This window comes from Apodemus sylvaticus, chromosome 5 (genome assembly GCF_947179515.1).
Source record: "Apodemus sylvaticus chromosome 5, mApoSyl1.1, whole genome shotgun sequence".
Taxonomy (NCBI): Eukaryota; Metazoa; Chordata; class Mammalia; order Rodentia; family Muridae; genus Apodemus; species Apodemus sylvaticus.
Window position 1 is genome coordinate 48,937,714 of NC_067476.1, and position 23,720 is coordinate 48,961,433.

General features: G+C 38.6%; 1 protein-coding gene across 1 annotated transcript in view; it reads left to right on the forward strand.

The window, feature by feature from the left end:
- The window catches only part of LOC127684767 (probable E3 ubiquitin-protein ligase bre1), a 103,689-nt gene that overhangs the window by 62,437 nt on the left and 17,532 nt on the right, over positions 1 to 23,720 (forward strand). The window contains exons 5-12 of the mRNA XM_052181616.1: positions 11,412 to 11,445; positions 11,753 to 11,876; positions 15,009 to 15,222; positions 16,034 to 16,202; positions 20,122 to 20,192; positions 20,599 to 20,716; positions 22,188 to 22,372; positions 23,062 to 23,281. Coding sequence (XP_052037576.1) covers positions 11,412 to 11,445; positions 11,753 to 11,876; positions 15,009 to 15,222; positions 16,034 to 16,202; positions 20,122 to 20,192; positions 20,599 to 20,716; positions 22,188 to 22,372; positions 23,062 to 23,281 — 1,135 coding nt within the window. The remainder of the gene's footprint in view (positions 1 to 11,411; positions 11,446 to 11,752; positions 11,877 to 15,008; positions 15,223 to 16,033; positions 16,203 to 20,121; positions 20,193 to 20,598; positions 20,717 to 22,187; positions 22,373 to 23,061; positions 23,282 to 23,720) is intronic.

The following is a 23,720-nucleotide window of genomic DNA, read 5'->3' on the forward strand; positions in this document are numbered from 1 at the left end:
CATGGGATGTAGAACAGTTAGAGGGTGCACAGGGAGGGGAATAAAATCTGGAATGTAAAAAGAAAAAGAAAAAAAAATCTCTGTTGCTGCAGTCCATGATCAGTTAAAGATAACAAATGAATAATGTGGATAATTTTTTTTTAAATCATAGCGTTTTCAAGAGTTAGACTATAGTTCAGTGCTATACTGTTCAGGTCACATGGAACTGCCCCTGGTTCAAATACCCAGCACCACAAGAAACAGTTGACAGAGAAAAACTGCAAGAAAATAAATTGCTGAATTCAGCCCCCAAGGACTAAATCAATGACATTTAAGTACAAGACACTGCTAATACAGGGAATTTTCTGTTTACTGTAACTCCCTTTGTTAACATATTTTGTTATGAAGCACATATTTCCACAATGCCTTCATATACATGTAAAATAAGCTAAGTTTGTAAATTTAGCACATTTTATGTATTTTACCTTTTTAATTTTACTATAGAATTCATATTTAATATAATTACTTTGAATACTTATAGTTGCTTAGTGGGAAGTGCCCTAAAATTAGATGCCTTTTTTTAATTTAAACCTTTTGCTTTTTCGAGTTTATACACAAGTACTGTATTTACATTCCTTCCTTCTCCCTCCTTCTCCCTGATCCAACTTCTCCAACGGCTTCCAACTCTGCAAATTTATGCCATCTTCATAAATATTATTGCTACATATGTATATTGCAGAGTTCATTTGGAGTTGTTTACGTGTACATGTGTTTACAGTTGACTGCTTGAGGCTGGGTAACCTCTCAGGAAGTTTGTTCCTAGGGAAAATCAGTTCTACTTCACTTAGCCACCACTGATTGCCAGTAGCTCTTCTGTTGGGCATAGTAGCTGTGACCCCCTTCTTCTTGGCATGTCAACTGCTGTGGTCAATATGCAGGTATTATGATTTGGGGAATCTTGTTGAGACATTATGCATGTTTAGAAGATACTGTTTCACAGTTGGCATCTCTTCCACTTAATCTTACGATCTTCCAGGCCCTTCTATAATTTTCCCTGTCTTTGATGTACGTGCTATACTGAAGACACATCAGTTGGGGGTGGGCACTTATTCTAGTCAGGGTTTTGTAGAGGAGTAAAACGCACACACATTTTGATGTATGTGCGAATTTATCGAGTGTTAAAATAATGATAGTCAAATCACACCTGAGATACTGAGAACCTGCTGCTATGAGCCTACACACCTTAGCATTTGGAGTAGCCTCAGAATACCTGCCCCTCACTGGGAATCAATGACCAGCAGTCACCCAGTTTACAAGGTGGGTTGCCTCAGTAGTCCTAGTGCAGCAGCACATCCCAGAAAGTTTCTGAGGAGCCAACAATCCTTACTTGCCTGGAAAAGTTTGGAAACTCACTGGTTCCAAACCTGTGAGGAACCAAAGGAATCAGCACCAGCAGCAACAATGGGCTGCTAATGATTAATGCAGTGGCAAGAGGGAAAGTCAAGCAAGCAAAAGCTAGAGTAAACTTTCTTCTGGAATACCCTTTTATATCTGGCCTCCTGTCAAGGCACTACCGGAAATCAGGGTGGGCCTTCCCACATCACTCAAAGTGTCCGATCAGAACGCCTCCTCAAGTGAGTCTCCCTACTCAGCTAAGTCTAACTTATGGCAATTTGGCATTAAAACCAATCGTAATTGCACTTTCTCTCTACATTTTGACTAGTTGTGGATCTCTATTGTAGCCTCTGTCTTTTGAGATAGGAGATTCTTCAATAAGGGATGGCAGCTACATTTTTTGTAGCTATAAGTATTTAGAAAAAATGTGGAAATTATATTAGTTTAGAAAAAAGCAGTAGTATGTTGCATTACCTTATTAATCCACTCTAATCACCCCAGTGGCAGTAGCACAAGTTTCTCGCTACCGCCCCAATTTTGTGGATTCCCAAATGAAAGACACACACACACACACACACACACACACACACACACACACACACACACGAAGCTATTTAATATGCCTTAATTACCTCAATGGGTAGGGCCACTCCCAAACTTCTACATTGGTTACACCTTCCCTCCAATATTCCTGAGTTACCTACTTACTAAAATCTATATTCTATCATTGCTACCCTAGACCATTTGGTGGGGAGCCCTGGGGCCACTCTTTTGCTGCTCTTACATGATTGGCATCTTCTCTTTTTGCAGCTCTCAAGCCTGAACTTATTCCTTTTCTAGCATGGCATTTCTCCTTTCTTCTTCTCCCTTGTCTGCAAATCCTCAAGTCCCACCTCTGTTTCCCTGCCCAACCACTGGCTGCCAGCAACTCTGTTTACCAATGAGAATCAACTGGGGAAAGGAACCCTCAGGGACTTACATATGAATTCTCATGCAATTTTGGGAAGCCAATTAACATTATACAAGCATTAAACCAAATCAACAATAGTAGTGGGTTCTCCTCCAGGGTCTAAATCCTCTCTGGCCAGGAATAGTTGACTAGGTTTATATTACCAGACATGAATTACTTCCTGAATTTCTTAAATCCAATTAAACAGCTGTTAGTAAACCTCAACTTAAAAGTTCCACTATTTGCACCATTATTGATGTCTTGCTGAAGACAACATATACTTGAGTCATAAACCATGGAGAAATTAAGCTGATACTGACCTGCAAGTGGGGGAGGGCCCCTTGTGGGTGGTACCGCCTTTGGGCTGGTGCTCTTGGGTTCTATAAGAGAGCAGGCTGAGCAAGCCAGGGGAAGCAAGCCAGTAAGAAACATCCCTCCATGGCCTCTGCATCAGCTCCTGCTTCCAACCCTGCTTGAGTTCCAGTCCTGACTTCCTTTAGAGATGAACAGCAACGTGGAAGTGTAAGCTCAATAAACCCTTTCCTCCCCAACTTGCTTCTTGGTCATGATGTTTGTGCAGGAATAGAAACCCTGACTAAGACATTGGGAAAAGATTTTCACCAACCCTACATCTGATAGAGGGCTAATATCCAATATATACAAAGAACTCAAGAACCTATCACTCTTATTCTGCCAAATGGACATGTTAGTACGCTGGCACTAATGACTTACCACTATAACTGTAAATTAATCTATCCCTCAGTTAACAGAGAAGCCTCCTCTTTCAGTATAGAGTCACAATTTGCCAATGTTCAGAGAGTAAGGGAGTATAGAGAACTCAGCATTAACTAGAACATCTATGTCACACCCTTTTGCCTAAGACTCTGGTGCAGAGAATGAGACTTCAGAATGCTCAGTCATTATATATATATATATATATATATATATATATATATATATATATATATATATATATATATATATATATAGTTACACCCCATCCTCCCCAAATCAGGGATCATTACAAAAGAGAGGGTGAATAGACAACTAAGAACAGTATGGTTATATTCAACTGTACATAACAGTAAACAGTAATAAAAGTAAGACTACATTCTAAAGATATGTCTCTCTTTTGTGGTTTCTGTGACTTTCATTTAAGTCCAGTATAACTATATGCCAAAAAAATGTAGCACAGATTGAATTATTAATCCTGTTTTCTTAATTATGCCGTTCTCCATGAGCAGTGAGCTCTGGCTCTCTTGTGTAGCATTCAAGCCTAGTGTAGCATTAATCTCCTCTTGTTTCAGAGTGTCCTCCACTTTCAACTCCAAGTCCATAGGAAACAAGCAGGTGGCATGACTTTCTGCTTCCATATTCTTCTCTGACTAGGATCACTTTCTCCGGATTGTGTCTGTGTGTGTTCTGTTTGTTTTGATTTGATTTGATTTTCAGCAGCTCCTCTTTTCTATGCATGTAGACTTCCTTGTGCTCAGACATAGCTTACATATGTCTACTCAAATTCTTTGATTTATAATACCTTTATCATTTGTGTTTTCAACTTGGTGCCAATTTATCTTCCCTTGTGTTTGACTAGTATTTGCTGCATTTTCGTTTAAAACAAAAAATAGAAACCCTTTGTAATGTTCTCCAGGTACACTGCATTTTTATGAATGAATCAATGCATAATGTTTTTGGTATCTTCAGGCATGTACACAGAATCACAGATATGGTATAGTTGCAAATAATGAAAAAAATTTAAGAAAAAATATTTTTCCTTTATTTTCTTTATTTACAGTTCAAATGTTATCCCATTCCAGGTCTCTCCACTGAACCCCCCATTCCATCCCCCTCCCCCTGCCTCTCCACCACACACCCCACTTCTATCTTCCCACCCTGGCATTCCCCTACACTCAGGCCCAAGGGTCTCTCCTCTCACTTATGTCCAACAAGGCCATCCTCTGCTGTGTACGCAGCTGGAGCCATGTGTACTCTCTGGTTGGTGGTCCCTTCCCCGGGAGCTACTGGGAGTGGGGTGGGGTGGGGAGCGGTCCTGGCCTGTTGACACTGTTGCTTCCCCCATGGGGCTTCAAAACCCCTTAACCCCTTCAGTCCTTTCTACAACCCCTCCATCAGGGACCCCACACTTAGTCCAATGATTGGCTGCAAGAATCCACCTCTATACTTGTCAGACTCTGGGAGAGCCTCTCAGGAGTCAGCCATATCAGGTTCCTGTCAGCAAGCACTTTCCAGTGTCCACAATAGTGTTCAGGTTTGGCAACTGTACGTGGGATTAATCTCCAGGTGGAGCAGTCTCTGGATGGCCTTTCCTTCAGTCTTTGCTCCAAACATTATCTCCATATTTTCTCCTGTGAGTATTGTGCTCCCCCTTCTAAGAAGCACTGAATCATCCACACTTTGGTCTTCCCTCTTCTTGAGCTTGAATTATAACTTGTTTATTTTGAGCTTTTGGGCTAATATTCACTTATCAGTGAATCCTTACCACGTGTGTTCTTTTGTGAGTGGGTTACCTCACTTAGGATGATATTTTCAAATTTCATCCAGTCCCTGTGAATTTCATGAAGCCATTGATTTTAATAGCTGAATAGTACTCCATTGTGAAAATGTACCACATTTTTGTATCCATTCCTCTGTTGAGGAACATCTGGATTCTTTCCAGCTTCTGGCTATTATAAATAGGGCTGCAATGAAGATAGTGGAGCATGTGTGCTTATTACATGTTGGAGCATCGTCTGGGTATATGCCCAGGAGTAGATAGCTGAGTCCTCAGGTAGTACTATGTCCAATTTTCTGAGGAACCACCAAACTGATTTCCAGAGTGGTTTTACCAGCTTGCAATCCCACCAGCAATGGAGGAATGTTCCTCTTTGTCCACATCCTCACCAGCATCTGCTGTCACCTGAGTTTTTGATCTTAGCCATTCTGACTGGTGTGAGGTGGAATATCGAGGTTGTTTTGATTTGCATTTCCCTGATGACTAAGGATGTTGAACATTTATTTCTTAAGTCATTTGACTTTCCTCAGTTGAGAATTCTCTGTTTAGCTCTGATCCCCATTTTTAAATAGGGTTATTTCGCTCTCTGGAGTCTAACTTCTTGAGTTCTTTGCATATGTTGGATATTAGCCCTTTATTGAATGTAGGGTTAGTAAAGATCTTTTCCCAATCTGTTGGCTGCTGTTTTGTCCTATTGACAGTGTCCTTTACTTTACAGAAGCTTTGCGATTTTATTAGGCCCCATTTGTCAATTCTTTTTTTTTTCACATTTATGTTACTAGTTTATAAACAATGTTAACATTTATTTCTGATTCTAATTCTTTTTTTTCTGTGATTTTTTAAAAAATTGTTTACTTTTTAAAGGTTACATTTTTTACGTCAGTTAATTTTTTTTATTTTTTGCTATTAAAGGTTTTTTGTTTTTTTTTCTTTTATTTTTCTATATTCTTTGTTTACATTCCAAATGATTTTCCCTTTCCCAGTTCCCCCCTCCCCATAAGTCCCATAAGCCCTCTTCCCCCTGCCCATTCTCCAATCAACCCCCTCCTACTTCTCTGTCCTGGTAATCCCCTACAATGTTGCATCAAGCCTTTCCAGGACCAGAGCCCTCTCCTTCCTTCTTCTTGGGAATGATTTGATATGTGAATTGTGTCTTGGGTATTCAGAGCTTCTGGGCTAATAACCACTTATCAGTGACTGCATTCCATGTGTGTTCTTTTGTGACTGGGTTACCTCACTTAGGGTGATATTTTCCAGATCCAACCATTTGCCTAAGAATTTCATGAATTCATTGTTTTTAATTGCTGAGTAGTATTCCATTGTGCAAATACACCACATTTTCTGTATCCATTCCTTCACTGAGGGACATCTGTGTTCTTTCCAGCTTCTGGCTATTATAAATAAGACTGCTAGTCAATCCTTGATCTTAGAGCATAAGTCATTAATGTTTGGAACTTTTCCCGGTTCCCTTTTGTTTGAGGCTTTTCCCCACTTTCTCTTCTTTCAGATTCATTGTATCTAGTTTTATGTGGAGGTCCTTGATTCACTTGGACTTGAGTTTTGTACAGGAAGGTAAGAATAGATCAATTTGCCATCTAGAGACTGCCCTACCTGGGTATTCATCTCATATACACTTGCCAAACCTGAACACTATTGTGGACACAGGGAATTTCTTCAGTTTCTGTTGTTATGTCCCTCTTTTCATTTATGATTTTGTTAATTTGGATACTGTCTCTGTGCCCTCTGGTTAGTCTAGTTTATATATCTTGTTGATTTTCTCAAATAACCATTTCTTGATTTGGTTGATTCTTTGTATAGTCTTTTGTTTCTACTGGACTGATTTCAGGCCTGAGTTTGAATGTTTCCTGCTGTCTACTCGTCTTGAGTGTATTTGCTTCTTTTTGTTCTAGAGCTTTCAGGTGAGCTGTTAAGCTGCTAGTTTGTGATGTCTCCAGTTTCTTTATGTAGGCACTTAGAGCTATGAGTTTTCCTCTTAGCACTGCTTTCATTGTGTCCCATAAGTTTGGGTATGCTGTGGCTTCATTTTCATTAAATTCTAAAAAGTCTTTAATTTCTTTCTTTATTTCTTCCTGGTCCAAGTTATCATTGAATAGAGTGTTGTTCAGTTTCCATGTCTATGTGGACTTACTGTTTTTCTTGTTGTTGTTGAAGACCAGCCTTAGTCCATGGTGATCTGATAGGATGCATGGGATTATTTCAATCATCTTGTATTAGTTGAGGCCTGTTTTGTGACCAATTTATGGTCAATTTTGCAGAAGGTTCCATGATGTGCTGAGAAGAAGCTATATTCTTTTGTTTTAGGATGAAATGTTCTGTCAAATCCATTTGGTCCATCACCTCTGTTAGTTTTACCATTCCTCTGTTTAGTTTCTGTTTCCTTGTTTTGTCCATTGATGAGAGTGGGGTGTTGAAGTCTTCCACTATCATTGTGTGAGGTACAATGTATGCTTTGAGCATTAGTAAAGTTTCTTTTATGAATGTAGATGCCCTTGCGTTTGGAGCACAGATGTTCAGAATTGAGAATTATTCTTGGTAGATTTTTCCTTTGATGAGTATGAAGTGTCCTTCCTTATCTTTTTTGATAACTTTTTGTTGCAAGTTTATTGGATACTAGAATGGCTACTCCAGCTTATTTCTTGGGACAATTTGCTTCGAAAATTGTTTTCCAGCCCTTTACTCTGAAGTAGTTCCTGTCTTTGTCACTGGAGTGCATTACCTGTATGCATGAAAACACTAGGTAAACACATTTACTGTTAGTCTATGTCTTTTTATTGGGGAATTGTGCCCATTGATGTTAAGAGATATTAAGGAATATTGATTGTTGCTTCCTGTTCTTTTTGTTGTTAGAAGTGGAATTATGTTTGTGTGGTTATCTTCTTTTAGGTTTGTTGAAGATTACTTTCTGGCTTTTTATAGGTGTAGTTTCTCTTCCTATGTTCAAGTTTTCCATTGTAGACCTGGATTTGTGGAAAGATATTGTGTAAATTTGGTTTTGTCGTGGAATATCTCAGTTTCTCCAGCTACAATGATAGAGAGTTTTGCTGGGTATAGTAGCCTGGGCTGCCATTTTTTTTCTCTTAGGGTCTGTATGAGGTCTGCCCAGGATCTTCTAGCTTTCATAGTCTCTGGTGAGAAGTCTGGTCTAATTCTTATAGGTCTGCCTTCATGCGTTACTTGACCTTTTTCCCTTAGTGATTTCTCTGTTTTGAACATTTGGTTTTTTGACTATGATGTGACAGGAGGAATTTCTTTTCTGAGCCAGTCTATTTGGAGTTCTGTAGGCTTCTTGTATGTTTATGGGCATCTCTTTCTTTAGGTTGGAGAAGTTTTCTTCTATAATTTTGTTAAAGATGTTTGTTGGCCCTTTAAGTTGGGAATCTTCACTCTTCTATACCTATTATTCTTAGGTTTGTTCTTTTCAATGTGTCCTGGATTTCCTGGATGTTTTGGGTTAGGAACTTTTTTGCATTTTGCAGTTTTTTTAACTGTTGTATTAATGTTTCTATGGTATCTTATGGACCTGAGACTCTCTCTTCTATAATATTCTGTTGGTGATGCTTGTGTCTATGATACCTGATCTCTTTCTGAGGTTTTCTATCTCCAGTTTCCTCTACCTGTTTTTCTGTAATTCTTTGAAGGATTTTTTTGTTTCCTCTTTAAGGGCTTCTAGCTGTTTACCTGTGTTCTTCTATATTTCTTTAAGCAAGTTATTCATGTCCTTCTTAAAGTCCTCTGTCATCATCATGAAATTAGATTTTTAAATCAAAGTGTTGCTTTTCTGGTGTGTTGGGGTAACCAGGGATCACTGTAGGAGAACTGGGTTTTGATGATGCCTAGTAGCCTTGGTTTCTGTTGCTTATGTTCTTGCTCTTGCCTTTTGCCATCTGTATATCTCTGGTATTAGCTGGTCTTGCTGTCTCTAACTGTAACTTTTCCCTCCTGTAAGGCTTTTTGTCCGTAGTCCTGGGAGACCAGTTCTCTCCGGGATGAATTTGGGTATGGAGAGCGCTGTAGCACTGGGTCAGCTCCAGGGAGCAGACAGAAACCTAAAGGCTCCTGTCCCCAGCTGTTCCTTGCTTGGTTCCTGTGTCCTGATGACTCTGGGCTAGTCCCTCTTGGGCCAGGAATTTGAGCAGTAGTGGTGGTCTTTACCTGTGTTCACAGGTGTGCCAGCACTCCTGGGAGACCAGCTCTCTCCCAGTGGTATTTGGCTATCAGGAAAAATATCTTTAGAAAAATTCCGAATGTGGGTGTCATGTGACCAGCCACACAGATCACATTTCTGCTTCATACTTTTTATTCTGTGATAAACCATGGGCTCAACAATGACCAAAATAAACCTTTCCTCTCTAAAGTTTCATTCTGCAAGAATTTTATAACAATGATGGGAAAGCTAACATACTACATAACTTTGATTGTACAAAAAGGTATCCTCGCCGGGCAGTGGTGGCGCACGCCTTTAATCCCAGCACTTGGGAGGCAGAGGCAGGCAGATTTCTGAGTTTGAGGCCAGCCTGGTCTAGTGAGTTCCAAGACAGCCAGGGCTACACAGAGAAACCCTGTCTTGAAAATACCAAAAAAAAAAAGGGGGGGGATATCCTCAATTTAGAGAATTTTTACTGTTACAGGTAATAGTAACAATAAAAAGAAAAGAGAAAAAACTGCAGATGCTGAAACTTAATGAAGTTTCTATAAAACAACATTTTCTTTTTAACTTGTAAGTAGTGTGTGTGTGTGTGTTTGTGTGAATGTTGTCGGAGGGGCATCAGATCACCTGGAGCTGGAGTTACAAGCAGTTGTGAGCTGACTGATGTGTTGCTGAGTATCAAAGTCAGGTCCTGTGCAAGAGCAGTATGCACTCTAAACCACTGAGCCATTTTTAATAGGTTTTATTAGTCTAATTAAGGGTGTGTATTATCTTAGGTGTATATATTTTGAGTGCAGGTGCTCAAGGTCAGACCTTGTAGAGAAGTAGTTACAAGCAGTTGTGAGCCTCTTGATATAGGTGTTGGGAACCAAAGTCTGATCCTCTGAAAGAGCATTATGTGTTCTTAAGAAACGAGCCTTCTCTCCAACCTCTACAGTTTCTTTTTCAGCTCTAAAGTTGCTTAAAAAAAAATTTTAGACTATGTTTCCATGCTGCTGCAAATCACCCAGTTGAGACAATATTTTTCCTAAGCTAAATTGGATCTTTATATCCAAAGATTAGAGGATTTTATATGCTACCTTTAGGGATTTATAGCAGAGTAAGAGTCCTTAAAAAATGCTGTTTATTCTATATTCTGGCAACTAGTTATTCGTTCTGAATTGGCTCAGAAATGCAATGATCCAGTATAACTGTACAATAAAATGATTATCTAAAATTAAAACTACCATGAGTTATTTTTAAATACTTATGTAATAAAACATGTGAATGCATGAGTCATAGCAAATACATCCTAATGATTCATTTGTTACTTTGCCATATCTACTATAGCTATGTATCTATCATTTTATAGGACACTGAAAAATATTAGCTTTATCAATCAAATAGCTGTGTATTTTCTGCAGAAAAAAATGAAGAACTTACAACTGTGTAATACAAAATAATGAGGCATGGGTCATTGCTTTTGGGTTATGACATTCTAAAGTATAAAAGCTTTATTTACTTTTATTAACAGTTTTATTGGTATGAATCATACACTCCATAAGAATTTGTTTACTGTAAATGTAAATATTTGAATAAATTTACTAGTGGAGAAATATCTGTAGACAAATAAACCATTTGTTTACTGAATGTAGATTTCCAAAATTGCCTATATGTCTAGTTTTTACATTTTTTTAAAAAAATATTTGTAATTAGGAAAAATACTTATAATTATAACAAAAATATAAAAATAGTTTAAATCTAACTAACTACCATCATTTGAATTAAAATATTTGAAGACAGATACAGTGTTCACAAAGTAATAAGGAAGCTATTGCCAGCATTCTTGGGTTTGTATTAAGTCTGCCACTGACATTCTATATGCACTTAGTCAAGTGCTTTGGTCTTTCTTAGCCTACTCCTTTCCTTTACAAAATACTGTTATTTTCCTCATATATTCGTTGCTAGACTTAAGTTGAATTTAGATTGCATTGAAGGTCCCATCTAAGCTAACTGCTATCTTCATTGCAAGAGGATCCTCCTGTCTTTGGAGATTTAAATATTATTTTTCAATTAGGGTTAACATCCATAAATATTTATTTTTATAGTAAATGATAATAATGAAAGTCAACATACTTATTCTCATAAAATAAAACTAGTAATATCACATTTTCTTGTTGCATTTGCTCTCAGAAAATTTGCTTGGAATTTAATTATCTGTATAGTTTTAGTAATAAATATGTTTTTAAATGTTACTTTCTATTTTATTGAGTCCCACTTGTAAAAGCTTTTTACATTTAAAATAATTTATGAATTTTTGAGTAGGAGAAATAACAAATGCTTGTGTTTTCTGTAAATATAGTGTTTTTCAATATTATCTGTTTTTTTCTTATTTAAATGTTAAGCAGAAACTTTTGTCTTCTTTGTAGGCTGAATAAGAAAACATCCAGTGAAAAGAATAAGGTATTGTAAAGTAAATTTAAAACAGTATCTCATTCAAAATAATTTACAAATGAAATGATATATTATGAAATATGGGTGAAATAAATACATGATAGAAACTAAAATAAAAAGGCCTAGAACGTGGTGAAATTTATATTGAACATTTCAAATAGTGACCAAGACTGGCCATTGATAATCCTGGAAAAATCAGATCCTTTCCCATCTATAAGATATTGTAATCATAAAGAGATGGATAGGTGAGATATTGGTATATTTACCATGTAGCTTAAGTATTGAGGACTTTCCAACATTATATTTTATTTTACAGGCTCCAAAGAACGTGGATGCTATAGATGACCATCAGCTATCCGAGTCACTCTCTGAGGATTATGATTTGTCTGATTATGACAATATGTTGATGATAGTTGACCAACTTCAAATGAAGTACAAAGGTAAGGCCACAGCATAAATGTCAGGCCTTCAGCACAGTGCCGAGGCAATCTTCAAAGTCAGCATTTGGCCAGTCCGTGAGGACTTTTACCTATTTTCGCTGCATGGTTTTGAAGAGGTTGGCACTTCATTAAGTCATAGTTTTGGAAACTGTTTGAAGTAACAAGTCTACAGGAGGTTGGGCTCGTTTGGAACCACTTTCTATTCTTGCTAATGTGACCTTCTGCTGTGCTGGTGCCTTGCTGCCCTTGGTACCATCGCTCTGTAGCTTCACTGTTAAGTCAGCCGTAACCCTGCCCCATGAGCTTACCTTGGCTGTTTCTAGTCCTTCTGAATTCTAACTTTTTTTTCTCATCCTGTTAAAAATTTCCTGTTGGAAAAGATTATACAACTTTATAATCATATTCAGATATGTATCTGTTTTGTAATATAAATTCTAATATCCTGGGAGTATGAGCATTCTCTTCTTCTGATGTCCTCTTCAATTTCTTTCTTTGTGGTGAGAAAATTGATTGTTTATTAACAGTCACATTTTGTTGGGCAGTGCTGGGCACAAGCTTTAAATCCCAGTATTCAGGAGGCAGAGACAAGTGAATCTCTTGAGTTTGAGGCCAGCTTGGTTTACAGAGTGAGTGCCAGGACAGCCAGGGATGCAAGGAGAAATTCTGTCTCAAAAGAACAAAACAAACAATGAAACAAACAAAAACAGCAAAACATTTTTAAAAATTGCTACATTTTGTCTATAGCTGATTTGTCTACAGTCACAATATATGCAACTTTAAATCAGTTAACACATTTTTTTCAGCTTCTTTCTGTACCAATTTTTGCTCACTCTTATAATTTTGTCCAAAACAGGGAGAATTGAGACATACATTAATCTGCAGGTATAATGATAAGTTCTTTTTTATTATTATTACTTCTATTTTTTACAGTCCAGTCATTATTCCCCTCAGGGTCCACCCTCCAACAGTTCCTCATCCCATTCCTCTTCCCCCTGTCTGCAAGAAGATGTTCCTCACTCCCACACATCCCCTGCTAAGCCTCTCCATTCCCTGGGGCCTCAAGTCTCTCAAGTATTAGGCACCTCTTCTCTACTGAGGCCAGACCTGACAGTCTTCTGCTGTATGTGTTTCAGGGGTCTCACATCATCTAGTGTTTGCTGCCTGGTTGGTGGCTCAGTGTCTGAGAGATCTCAGAGGTTCTGGTTAGTTGAGACTGCTGGTCTACCTATGGGGTCACTCTACCTTATGAATAGATTTAATACTATGTTCTGGTGGCAGAGTAATAGTAGGCTCACTGGTAAGGCCTCTGAATTTCTAGCTGCAGGTTCTTAGTGCAGAAGTGGTACCAGATGTAGGTTTCATCTTGTGGAATAAGGCTTAAATCCAATCAGAGAGTCATTAGTTCCTTCTATGGTGTTTATGTAACTGTAGCACCACTGGGCATATCTTTCTCGACCAGTTTAGCTCTCAGGATTCACAGATGGGTAAGATATATATATATATATATATATATATATATATATATATATATATATACAAGTATACATATAAGTATACACCTATACATATACACATATACATACACATATACATATATTTGCTGAAGTGAGAGTGTTCTTTGCTGGACAGAAACCTTTCAGTTTTATTAGATCCTACTTATCAGTTTTTGGTTTTAACTCCTGAGCTATAGGCTCCTGTTCAGACATTCCTTTTCTATGCCGTTAAGCTCACGCATAGTCCCCGCTTACACCTGTATCTGATTCGGAGTGTCAGATCTTGCACTGTGGTCTCTGATTCATTTGTAGTTGAATGTTGTGCAGGATGAGAGATGAAGGTCAAGTTTCACTCTTCCATGAGCAATTATGCTGTTTGACCTGCACCAGTTTCCTTTCTTATGTTTTGGTCTCATGCCAGGGAACCTAGACATTAGCAGGGAAGACTTATTTACTTATCAAAGATAAGTATTCTCCATGCCTGAAGCACAACACCTCACCATTTATTTGGTATATATTAGTTTTCACTTTTTCAACATTTTCACTTCCCCTTGACTATATTTTGCATGTGTGCAATGTGTTCTGATTTTGTTCACCTTCTTCTATCCTCCTTTATGGCCCTCCCACTTTCTCTACATCCCTTCTCCCCAGCAAGTTTCCTTTCTATGTTCTTTTTTATAAGACCTACTACATTTTAATGCGGTTCGCTCCAGTGAGCACAGATGCAGGGTTGTTTACTGGAGCACAGGGCCATGTTCTAGTGGCTATACCCTTGCAGAAAAAGTAGTCCTCCCTTCTTCCAGCAGCCATTGACTGGCAGGAGCTCCTCAGAAAACAGTGGGGCACATATAACTCTTCTTCATCCCTGAGAGAACACTACCTAGCTCAATCTAGTACATGTCTCTGCAAGTAACCACAGCTGCTGTGAGTTACTGCAAAGGGCATATCATGGCCTATCCCTGTTCCTCATCTTCCAGCCTTTACATTCTTGGTAGTGTTTTGTGCTTGCATATAATAGTACCACAGATCAGAGTCTATTTTTCCTTCTTGCCTAGAAAGGAATTGAGGCAAAATCCCAGCCCACCATCTAGATTGGCTAGGACGTTCTTCACCTTCTGATCAGATATTTACTATTCATCCTTTGGATTCCTAGTAGGTCAGTCTCTTCCTATGGAAAAATCTTTCTGTGTACAGTAGAAAAAGATATCCTGTGGAACCCCAGGACTCTACTTTGGCATATATCTAAATTCCCAATGGTCACATCTCTACCAGATTTAAGCTAAATAAAAGCAGTTAATTCAAAGCAGAAATATCTTAGTATAATGCACCCCAAACTGTAGGCACTCAGTAAGCAGTTGTTTACCATGAATGACAAGACTATAGCCGGGCAGTGGCACACACCTTTAATCCCAGCATTTGGAAGGCAGAAGCAGGCAGATTTCTGAGTTTGAGGCCAGCCTGGTCTACAGAGTGAGTTTTAGGACAGCCAGGGCTACACAAAGAAACCCTGTCTCATAAAACAAAACAAACAAACAAAACAAAACAAAACAAAAAGAATGACAGACTATGAAAAGGTACAAGCCTGTGCATACAGAAAGTGTCCATGTGTTTAATTTCTACCCACTCTTTCCTGATGCAGATTCTGCACAATCATTGGAAATCCAGGATGCAATTCAGTCATATAAAATGATAATAGAATGTAACCAAAGTCACTCAGAATTGCTTATGGAAAACAGTAAGAACAAGAGAAACCAAGAGAGTGAAGTGATGAAGAAGCCACAAGAAACAGAAAAAGCAAAAGTGCAGATCAAATGCAAAGAGGAGGAGCAGCAATTAGATGTCACTGCTGTGGGGTATGGTCCCTCGCACTGCAGAAGTGGGAATGAGCAGTCGCAGCAGACAACAGAGCGTCTCGGGAAATATTTCAGTGCTGCATTTACCTTATGGACTTCTTCTATGTTTCCCATTTAGAGAAATGTCTATTAAGTTCACTAGCCCATTTGTTGATTGAATGATTTCAGGGTTGGTATTTAATTTTAGAATTACACTGGAGTATAGATCATGTCCTTTGCAAATGAGTATTTTCACATCTTCCTTTCCTATTGTCAACCGTTTAACTTATTTCTCTTGTCTTCTCTCTCTCTCTCTCTCTCTCTCTCTCTCTCTCTCTCTCTCTCTCTCTCTCTCTGTGTGTGTGTGTGTGTGTGTGTGTGTGTGTGTGTGTGTGATTTTAATTTGTATAGCACATGGTGCCTTTGAAGAAGCAAGAAGTTATTTTTCCATACTGTTTATTTTCTCCAAAGCACCAATGAGAAGCCTCCTTTTTCTGTTAATTCTAGTAGCTCATTATTAGTATTTTTTAAAAAGGCAATAATTTAGCAGCAGCAACAAAAATGTGTACAATTTTCAACTTTTCACTTTTCTGAATAATTTAAAAGATTCTTTTCTTTAGTCACAGAATTGCTAGTAACAAAGTCTGGTCAATTCCCTGAATACTCCTTAATTAGAACCCTTCTAGTCCATTTGTGGTTTTTAGAGATTGAGTTATAAAAGCAGGGATGACATTGTAAAGGAAAAGTACATAACATAAAACACTGTATGGCAATAAAATGAACTTACTCTTAATCAAAATGAAATTTTAATGTCTGCATGCTCAATTTGCAGATCGCCTGCAAAACAAGAATTGCAACAAAGAAATACTGATGGTCACTATGAAAAAAGGAAGAAACAACTAACTGAAAAGGAACAACACAAAAAAGAAAAGCAACAACTTGAACAGCACCTTAGAGCACAAGATATGGAGTTGCAGCACCTCAAAAATGATATAAATAAGGTAAATTTAAAATAAAGTCCTACTTCTACATCTATTTAAATAATGTGACTTACAATCGCCACTCAGTTTAGTGCAGGGAGTCCTTAAGGATAAGAATATGACAGAGAAACAGGCAGCTTGGAATTCTCAGCCTTGTACTAATGTTACAAACCTGTGTTCCCACACACTTGAGGTGTCTACCTTTAAGCCATACGGTGTCATGTGGCCTCTACTGCGCATGCAAGCCATTTTGGAGCAGAAACATTGAATTGTGGCATAGAAGTGCACTGTATCAGTTTAATTTTGTTCCCTGAGTAATCACAGGTTCTCCCCCACCCAACCCCTGTCAACCCCAGTTCCTGAATAACAACTCAGAGGCTTATAATTATTTATGAATACATTCCCAAGCCATAAGCTATGTTTGTTCCTCCAGTAGCTCATAATTTACTACTCTGTGTCTGTCATGGGTTAGTTACCTCTCCTCTGTTCCATACATATGACTTTCTCCTAGTCCAGGTGGGGAATCTTCCTGTGCCTGACAATTTCCCAGAGTCCCTTTCTCTATCTGCCAGATGTCCCACCTTCTAATTCTGCCTCAGATTACTGGCTATCACATTTTCATTAGCAGTTGATGCTTCTACACAGTACACAGATACTATGCCCACAGCCCTGGAAATTAAATTCTGACATTTTTATTTGCATATTATTTATTGTAAATCTTGGCTGTGGATTCCTGCTTAACACCTTAAAAGTTCCTAAAAAAAAAAAAAAAGAAGAAAGAAAGAAAGAAAACAAAGTTGTTACAAATGCAAGTTTACTTACACTGAAGAACTTGGAGAACTCTTGTTTGTTTGCTTTTATTACATGTTCTATTTAATCTTCAAGGATTTTATACATGTTTGCAATGTATTTTGATTATATCTACCCTCACCTCTCCAACTCTCCCTAAGCCTGTTTCCTTCCAAACATCATGTGCTTTTTGCATTGAAAGATTTGTTTTTATTTATCATTTGTGTGTTTGTGTATGTGTGAGAGAGAGTATCTGTGTGTGTGTGTGTGTGTGTGTGTGTGTGTGAGTGTCTGTGTATGCGTGTGTGGTCTGTGTGTGTCTGTATCTGTATATTCACATTTCCATATGGGTGACTGCAGAGGCCAGGAGACGATGTCACATCCCATCAAGCATTATTATGGGCAGTATTAAGAAGTCTGACTTGGGTTCTGGGAACCAGACTCACGTGTTCTGAAAGAGAAGCAAATGTTCTTAATTGCTCAGCCATCTCTCTATCCCCAATGTCTTTTTTTTAAAAATAATCTCAGTGTTGCTGCCCACATGTGTGCAGGAATAGGGCTATCCACTGAAGCATGAGCAGTCTACTACTGAGTACTCCGCTGAAAGACAGTGAGCTGTAAGTTACTGTGAGTGAAATGAAGTTTGGTAGAATGGAACCACTGAGTATTTGGTGAAGTTCTGGGATGTACACATGGTCTCGCATTCTCATCTCTGTCCCTTTCAATGGTGTGAAGCATGGTATAGTGCACCTGGTTCCACTCCCTGTTAGTAACATTCCTCAGGAGATATCCTGGGGTTCTGGCATCTCAAAAATCTTGGGGTCTCCACGGCAACTTCGATGTTATAGCTTCTTGTTCCAATGTCTGAGATCCACACATGATCTTCTGGGCTCCTCCAAAGAGTTGGCATTACTTTTCCAGCTCTGCCCTCTGTAATACTCTAAGCTCAGGTTGCTCCACTACTGCTGCTGCTGTTCTTGGTGATTATCCAATGGTACTGACATCTCCAATACACTGGAGTCTTCCAATGCAACTAGGCTGCACCAATAGCCTCTTATAGGCTCTCTTCATGGTGCCAAGCCTTAAATCCTTTGCATGATCTCTTCAGTCCTGGGCCATCAACTGCAACTGAGGCTCCACCTTCACCAATGGCGTTCAATGGCTTCTCACCGTGCCAAGCCTCAGCTGCTCTTTGTGACCCCTTCATACCTTCAAAACTAGTACCACCTGGGTGACTCTTACACATTATCAAGTCCAGCCACAGCACAAGGTACAACCTTGCGATCTCCGGAACACAGTTTCTTTGTGCTCTTAGAAAATACTTCCCAGAAGATTTCACTTCAGTGATGCTGGTCTCTTGTTATCACCACTCATGTCTTAGCTCCAGCTAACCAGCATCAATTGTCTCAGTAGTCTCCTTCTCCTCTAACAATAAAGTCAGAACCAAATGACCAAAGCTGTTGAGTTCTGCTGTGTCCTGGGGTTGGAACTTGGCCCCCTTGTTATATTACATTATCACCAGCTTTCTGTTTTTTAACCCCTCCACTGTCTAAGCTTAGCTATCCCATCACTTGTTCTGTAGACTGACTTTGAACTCAGAGATCTATAGACCTGTCTCTTGGGATTAAAGGTGTTTACCACCCCACCTGGACTTAAGATTTTCTTCATCTAGAACTTGCTCTGTCCCAGGCTGGCCTGGAACTCAGAGATCTGCCTGGCTTTATCTCCTGGAATTAAATGTGTGTACCACCATGCCTGGATCTAAATTTACCTGAGTAGGATCTCACCCCAAAATCTTACTCCCTTAATCTGCTATCTCCTAGAACACAGGATTAGGTTCCATTTGATTTCCTGGTACCCCTTTAATACTCAGACCATATATTTTATATTTTTCCTTTCTTAGTTTGCTACAATTATTTAAAATGTTCTTCATAAGACTTAACCAGAAAACAAAGTCTATAATGGGCTTTTCTGAGACTTCCTTTATCTGAGTCTCTTTACCTTAGCCTCAGGAAGACTCTACAGACAAGGGCAAAAATTAGCCACATTCTTCACCAAAATATCACAAAAACAGTCTCTAGGCCACGTATTGAAATTCTCCACTGAAACCTTTTGGGCCAAGTCCACACAATTCAAATGACTCTCAGTAACAAAGTCTTCCATAGTCCTACTAGGCTATCCCATTAAGGTCCATTTAAAGCATTCTACTGCTTTCCTAATCCAAAGTCCCCAAAACCACATTCTTCCAGACAAAAACATGGTCAGGCCTACCACCAGCAATAAACAGTACCTAGTACCAACTTCTGTCTTAGTTAGGGTTTTACTGCTTAAACAGACACTATGACGAAGGCAACTCTTATAAGGACAACACTTAATTGGAGCTGACATATAGGTTCAGAGGCTCAGCCCATTATCCTCAAGGCAGGAACATGGCAGAGTCCAGGCAGGCATGGGGCAGAAGGAGCTGAGAGTTCAGCATCTTCATCTGAAGTCTGGTAGTGGAAGACTGACTTCCAGGCAACTAGGAGTAGGGTCTGAAAGCCCACACCCACAGTGACATGCCTACACCAACAAGGTCACACATCCAAATAGTGCCACTCCCTGAGCCAACCATATACAAACCATCACAGTTACCTAGTGGAAGACTGGTGTATTTCAGTGCTTTAGCTCTGTCATTCACATATGTGAAATCTGCAAATTACAGTTAATGAAGGGGTGCTTTGACTATAAAAATAGAAATGTTCACCGCAAGCACACCTTCTGGCTTTCCCTATAGCACCAACTTTGTCAATCTGAATTTCTGAAAATGTTTATTTTGAGCACCAAGTGTGATGAGATACAGCTTGACCTCAGTGTGTGGGACATGGACACAAGAACAGTAAGTTTAAGGTCAGCTTGGACTACGGAGTGAGATACTCTCAAAAGATTTCAAATAGGCAAGGATAAAGATGAGGGTCAACAAGCTTTCACTTGAGAGCCTGACTTTGGGAGCCATAAGGTCCCTATTGTAACAAACAATTCATTCAACTCTGAGGAAGCACATACATTATGCATGAATGATCCGGTGGGATCTGGCTGTCTTCCTGTCTGATTTCAGCACATGGAGAGTCTATGAGCAGATCAATATGTCCTGTCTTTCTCTTTCTGTTAGTTGCAAGAAGCATGGCATCCAGAGACAGAGGCTGAACACGGTGACTGCGTGACGAAGGAACACCTGCAAAAGTATGATTTAAAGCAGTACATAGGAGTGCCTGAATAGCTACAATAAAAATAAGCCATGCAATACCGGAAATGCAATGATACATGTGTCTGTTTAGAGTCTACAAAAGTCTCCCATGAATTCTTTGCAATGTGTATTTAGGATTTTGGAAGCAGCTCAGAGGTAGAGGATGGGAACTGTATAAGGCTGATATCCTAGGTCCAATCTCCAACAACACTGAGAAAGAACTGATACCTAATTGTTCACACCCCATTCTTCACATTAACTACCAAACCCAAATGTAAATGAGATGCATTTACCAAATCACTGACTTCATCAGAAATACATGTAATCAGATCCACATGTTTCTTTTTGTCTAATTTGATAATTAATCTCAGAGTAAGTAATGGAAATATACCTACCTTTTAGGGTTGAACATGAAGTTTTCAAGTTAGTAGAAACCATCAAAAAGCAAACAGAGACCATAGAACTGCTTGAGAAAAAACTACCAAGTGAAGATAAAACATTGGCAGGAACTGGCCATCTGGTAAGTCAGCCTTTTATTCATTTCTACCACACTGAAGTGGAAATTTTCTTTCTCTAGTCATTGGATGTAGGAATATGTAGGCACCAATAGAATTCTTATGGATAAAGATGTTTATATTACCACCATTAATGCCAATCCTCTCAGTTATAAGGAAGTTGACAAAACTCATATAATTAGCTAAGCTGACAGTAATATGCTAATAGAAAAGACTGTAGCTGTTTTCAGTGAAAGTTTTAAGATATGTTGTTTTTCACTCTTTTCATTCAATGATAAACACTTTGATTTTTACATTTTTTCCATTCTGACCAAAATGGGCTGGACATGGCTGTGCAGAAACCTGTTTGAGTTTCATTATGTTTCACAAATCACCAAAGAAATTTAACACTCTGTACATTTCTCAATTTATTGTGGGATCTGAACTGTCAGTGAGTCTCGAGAATTAATTATGTCAACTGTGAAGATGTAATGATAGTAATCACCATTCAGCATTGATTCCAAAGAAATGCAGTTTTCTTTTTGGAATCTTAAAAGAGGGATTAGTAGCTGTTGAAATGGAGATGTAGCTGCTATGTCAAGTAGGGCTATAACAGAAAACAGACTTCCTAGTGTTACAGATTCAGAGAACATTTTTGTTTCTTTGTTTAAATTCACTTTGTTTATTAGCTTTCAAGGACCTTAGGGTCCAACCGTGTCAAGAATTGGTGTATGTCATTCCTGGATGTTAAATCATAAAATTCTAATGAAAGGTGCTCAACTGTTACTCAAAAAGAGCAGAATACAGTCATTCATGTATTTGTTTACTGGAATGGACACCACAATACTCCCTTGTGGAGTCTTCAGTGCAGTAGGGTCACTGCATCCATAAATTGATTTCCTTACATGTGCTAGCTAGATTAAACAGCAGCTCTCTTAAACAGTCTCCTCTCAAATGAGGTGAGGCCTTTGTTGACTGAGCTTTTTGTGGCTACAGAAGCTCCCTTAATTGGGATACAGGCATTGAGACTTGCAAGTCTTACAGGCAAGTTGTGTGATATGCAAAAACATTGTGGCTTAACTTGCTGCTTTTCCCATATAACCAAGTGTAAGACAAAGAAGGGGAGTTGTGCTCAAGTTCCTCAACCTTGTGGTTTAACCCTGACTGTACTGAAAATCATTTCATCATCCTGTTTTATTCACTTATCACAGAGAGGAAAATATGTAATTATATATTGGTTAATAAATATTTGAATCTCTTTCAGACTTAGCAACTGAAATCAATACATATACACACATACAATAATGAATCAATTTTTTAATAATTTAGATTAAGTACAGTAAACAAGGATGGTAAATGCTTTACGGTCTACCATTTTCCATACATTTAAACTTCCAGCTAAATTATTGGCTAGAACTACAGAAACATAATACACTGTTATTTATATTATGACTATTTAATAGTATCTCTTCTCAAAACTTTGTAATTTTTTTTCAGACACAAGCAGGACAAGAGTTCTTTAATGCTTTCAAAGAAATGTGTACTACTTCAGGAATGAGCCAGCTGGAACCCAGAATTCAACAACTGGAAAGGGAATTCTCTGAAATAAAGACCCGGACACGTGAGAATGTTATGGTGCTGGAAAACTATGTCAAACTTAATCAGTCACATAAACTGATAGAGTGAGTAAAGCCCGAATCATATAGAATATTAATTCAGCTCCTTAATCATCTCTCACAAAAGTGCATTTTAACAAAATAGTATCATGGATACTAACTGGAAAATACAATCTTGGAAAGCATTGATGACAAATGAACTGAGCTTCAGGAAACAAACCCAGAATGACATCTCTCCTTTATTGGTGTATATATTAGTGTGTTTGCTCTTAGTAGTCACATATGTATCTCGGTTTCTTAGATTTTCTTCAGTAAGTTTGTTGATGATTTTTCATTAATATACCTATACTGTTACAAATTTGCTTGTCTACATGTCCCAAAATATAAATATCGAACACTTAAATATTCTTTAGAGTACAATAACATAAAGTCACAGTGTCAAGGACAACTGGCATGTCTCCTCTGGGTATCATATCCCACTAGGCAACTTGCCTTGATTTTGATCCTGAGCATTTCCACTAGAGAAAACCTAGACACAAACAATTCTTTTAAATATTTCTATTCTTCACAAAGGCACACTCACAGCATAGGAGAATATTAACATGGTATTTCACATGGTGCTTCCAAATAATTCCTTCTTTGATATGTGATGCTTTATGGGAGGCAAATAAACCAAGTTGTGTGTCTAATGAGTTGATTTGATGGTGGGAGTGGGGGTAGGAATGAGATACTACTTGCCTTCCCACTCTTCACAGGGCTGAAGCTAAGCTGAAGGAGGTCATGACCCAGTTTGTCATGCTGACTCAGCACAACACAGCATTACTGAACTTGCTCAGCTCTGTATTTGCCTCCGAGTGTCCCTGCATGGCAAATGTCCATAGAAGATTGGAAAGCCTCTTTACCCAAGAGCACACACCGACTCCCACTTCGGGCCTACAACCTTCAAATTCGTCCATAACAGCCCACCTGGATGTGGTTAGTTGTATTATTAATTTTTCCTTCCTCTGGGTAATATACTCTGAGCTATTGATGTGTGAACTACTGAATTATCTAGTTTTTAAAAGATTTTAAATTTTTCACTCTTAAATAGTTGGTTTTTGTTTTTGTTTTTGTTTTTGTTTTTGTTTTTGTTTTTGTTTTGCAGGGGTGGGTGCAGCAAGCCTGTTGATGACAGAGGACAACTTATCTTTATCTCTTTCAAATGTGTTCCCTAGGGCTTAGGACTGGGTTGGGCGAGGCTTGGCCAAAGGTACTCTTAGCTACAGAGCCCTAACCCTGGCTCTGTTTAGTGATTCTAGAGTATTGAAAAGGCAAACTCCTGTGTGAACGCATGCTGTTAGTGATGTTGCTTTCTTGTAGAACCAGTTGCACATAAAACACAATCAGGGCATTTCCCAAAAGTGAAATGTTTCTA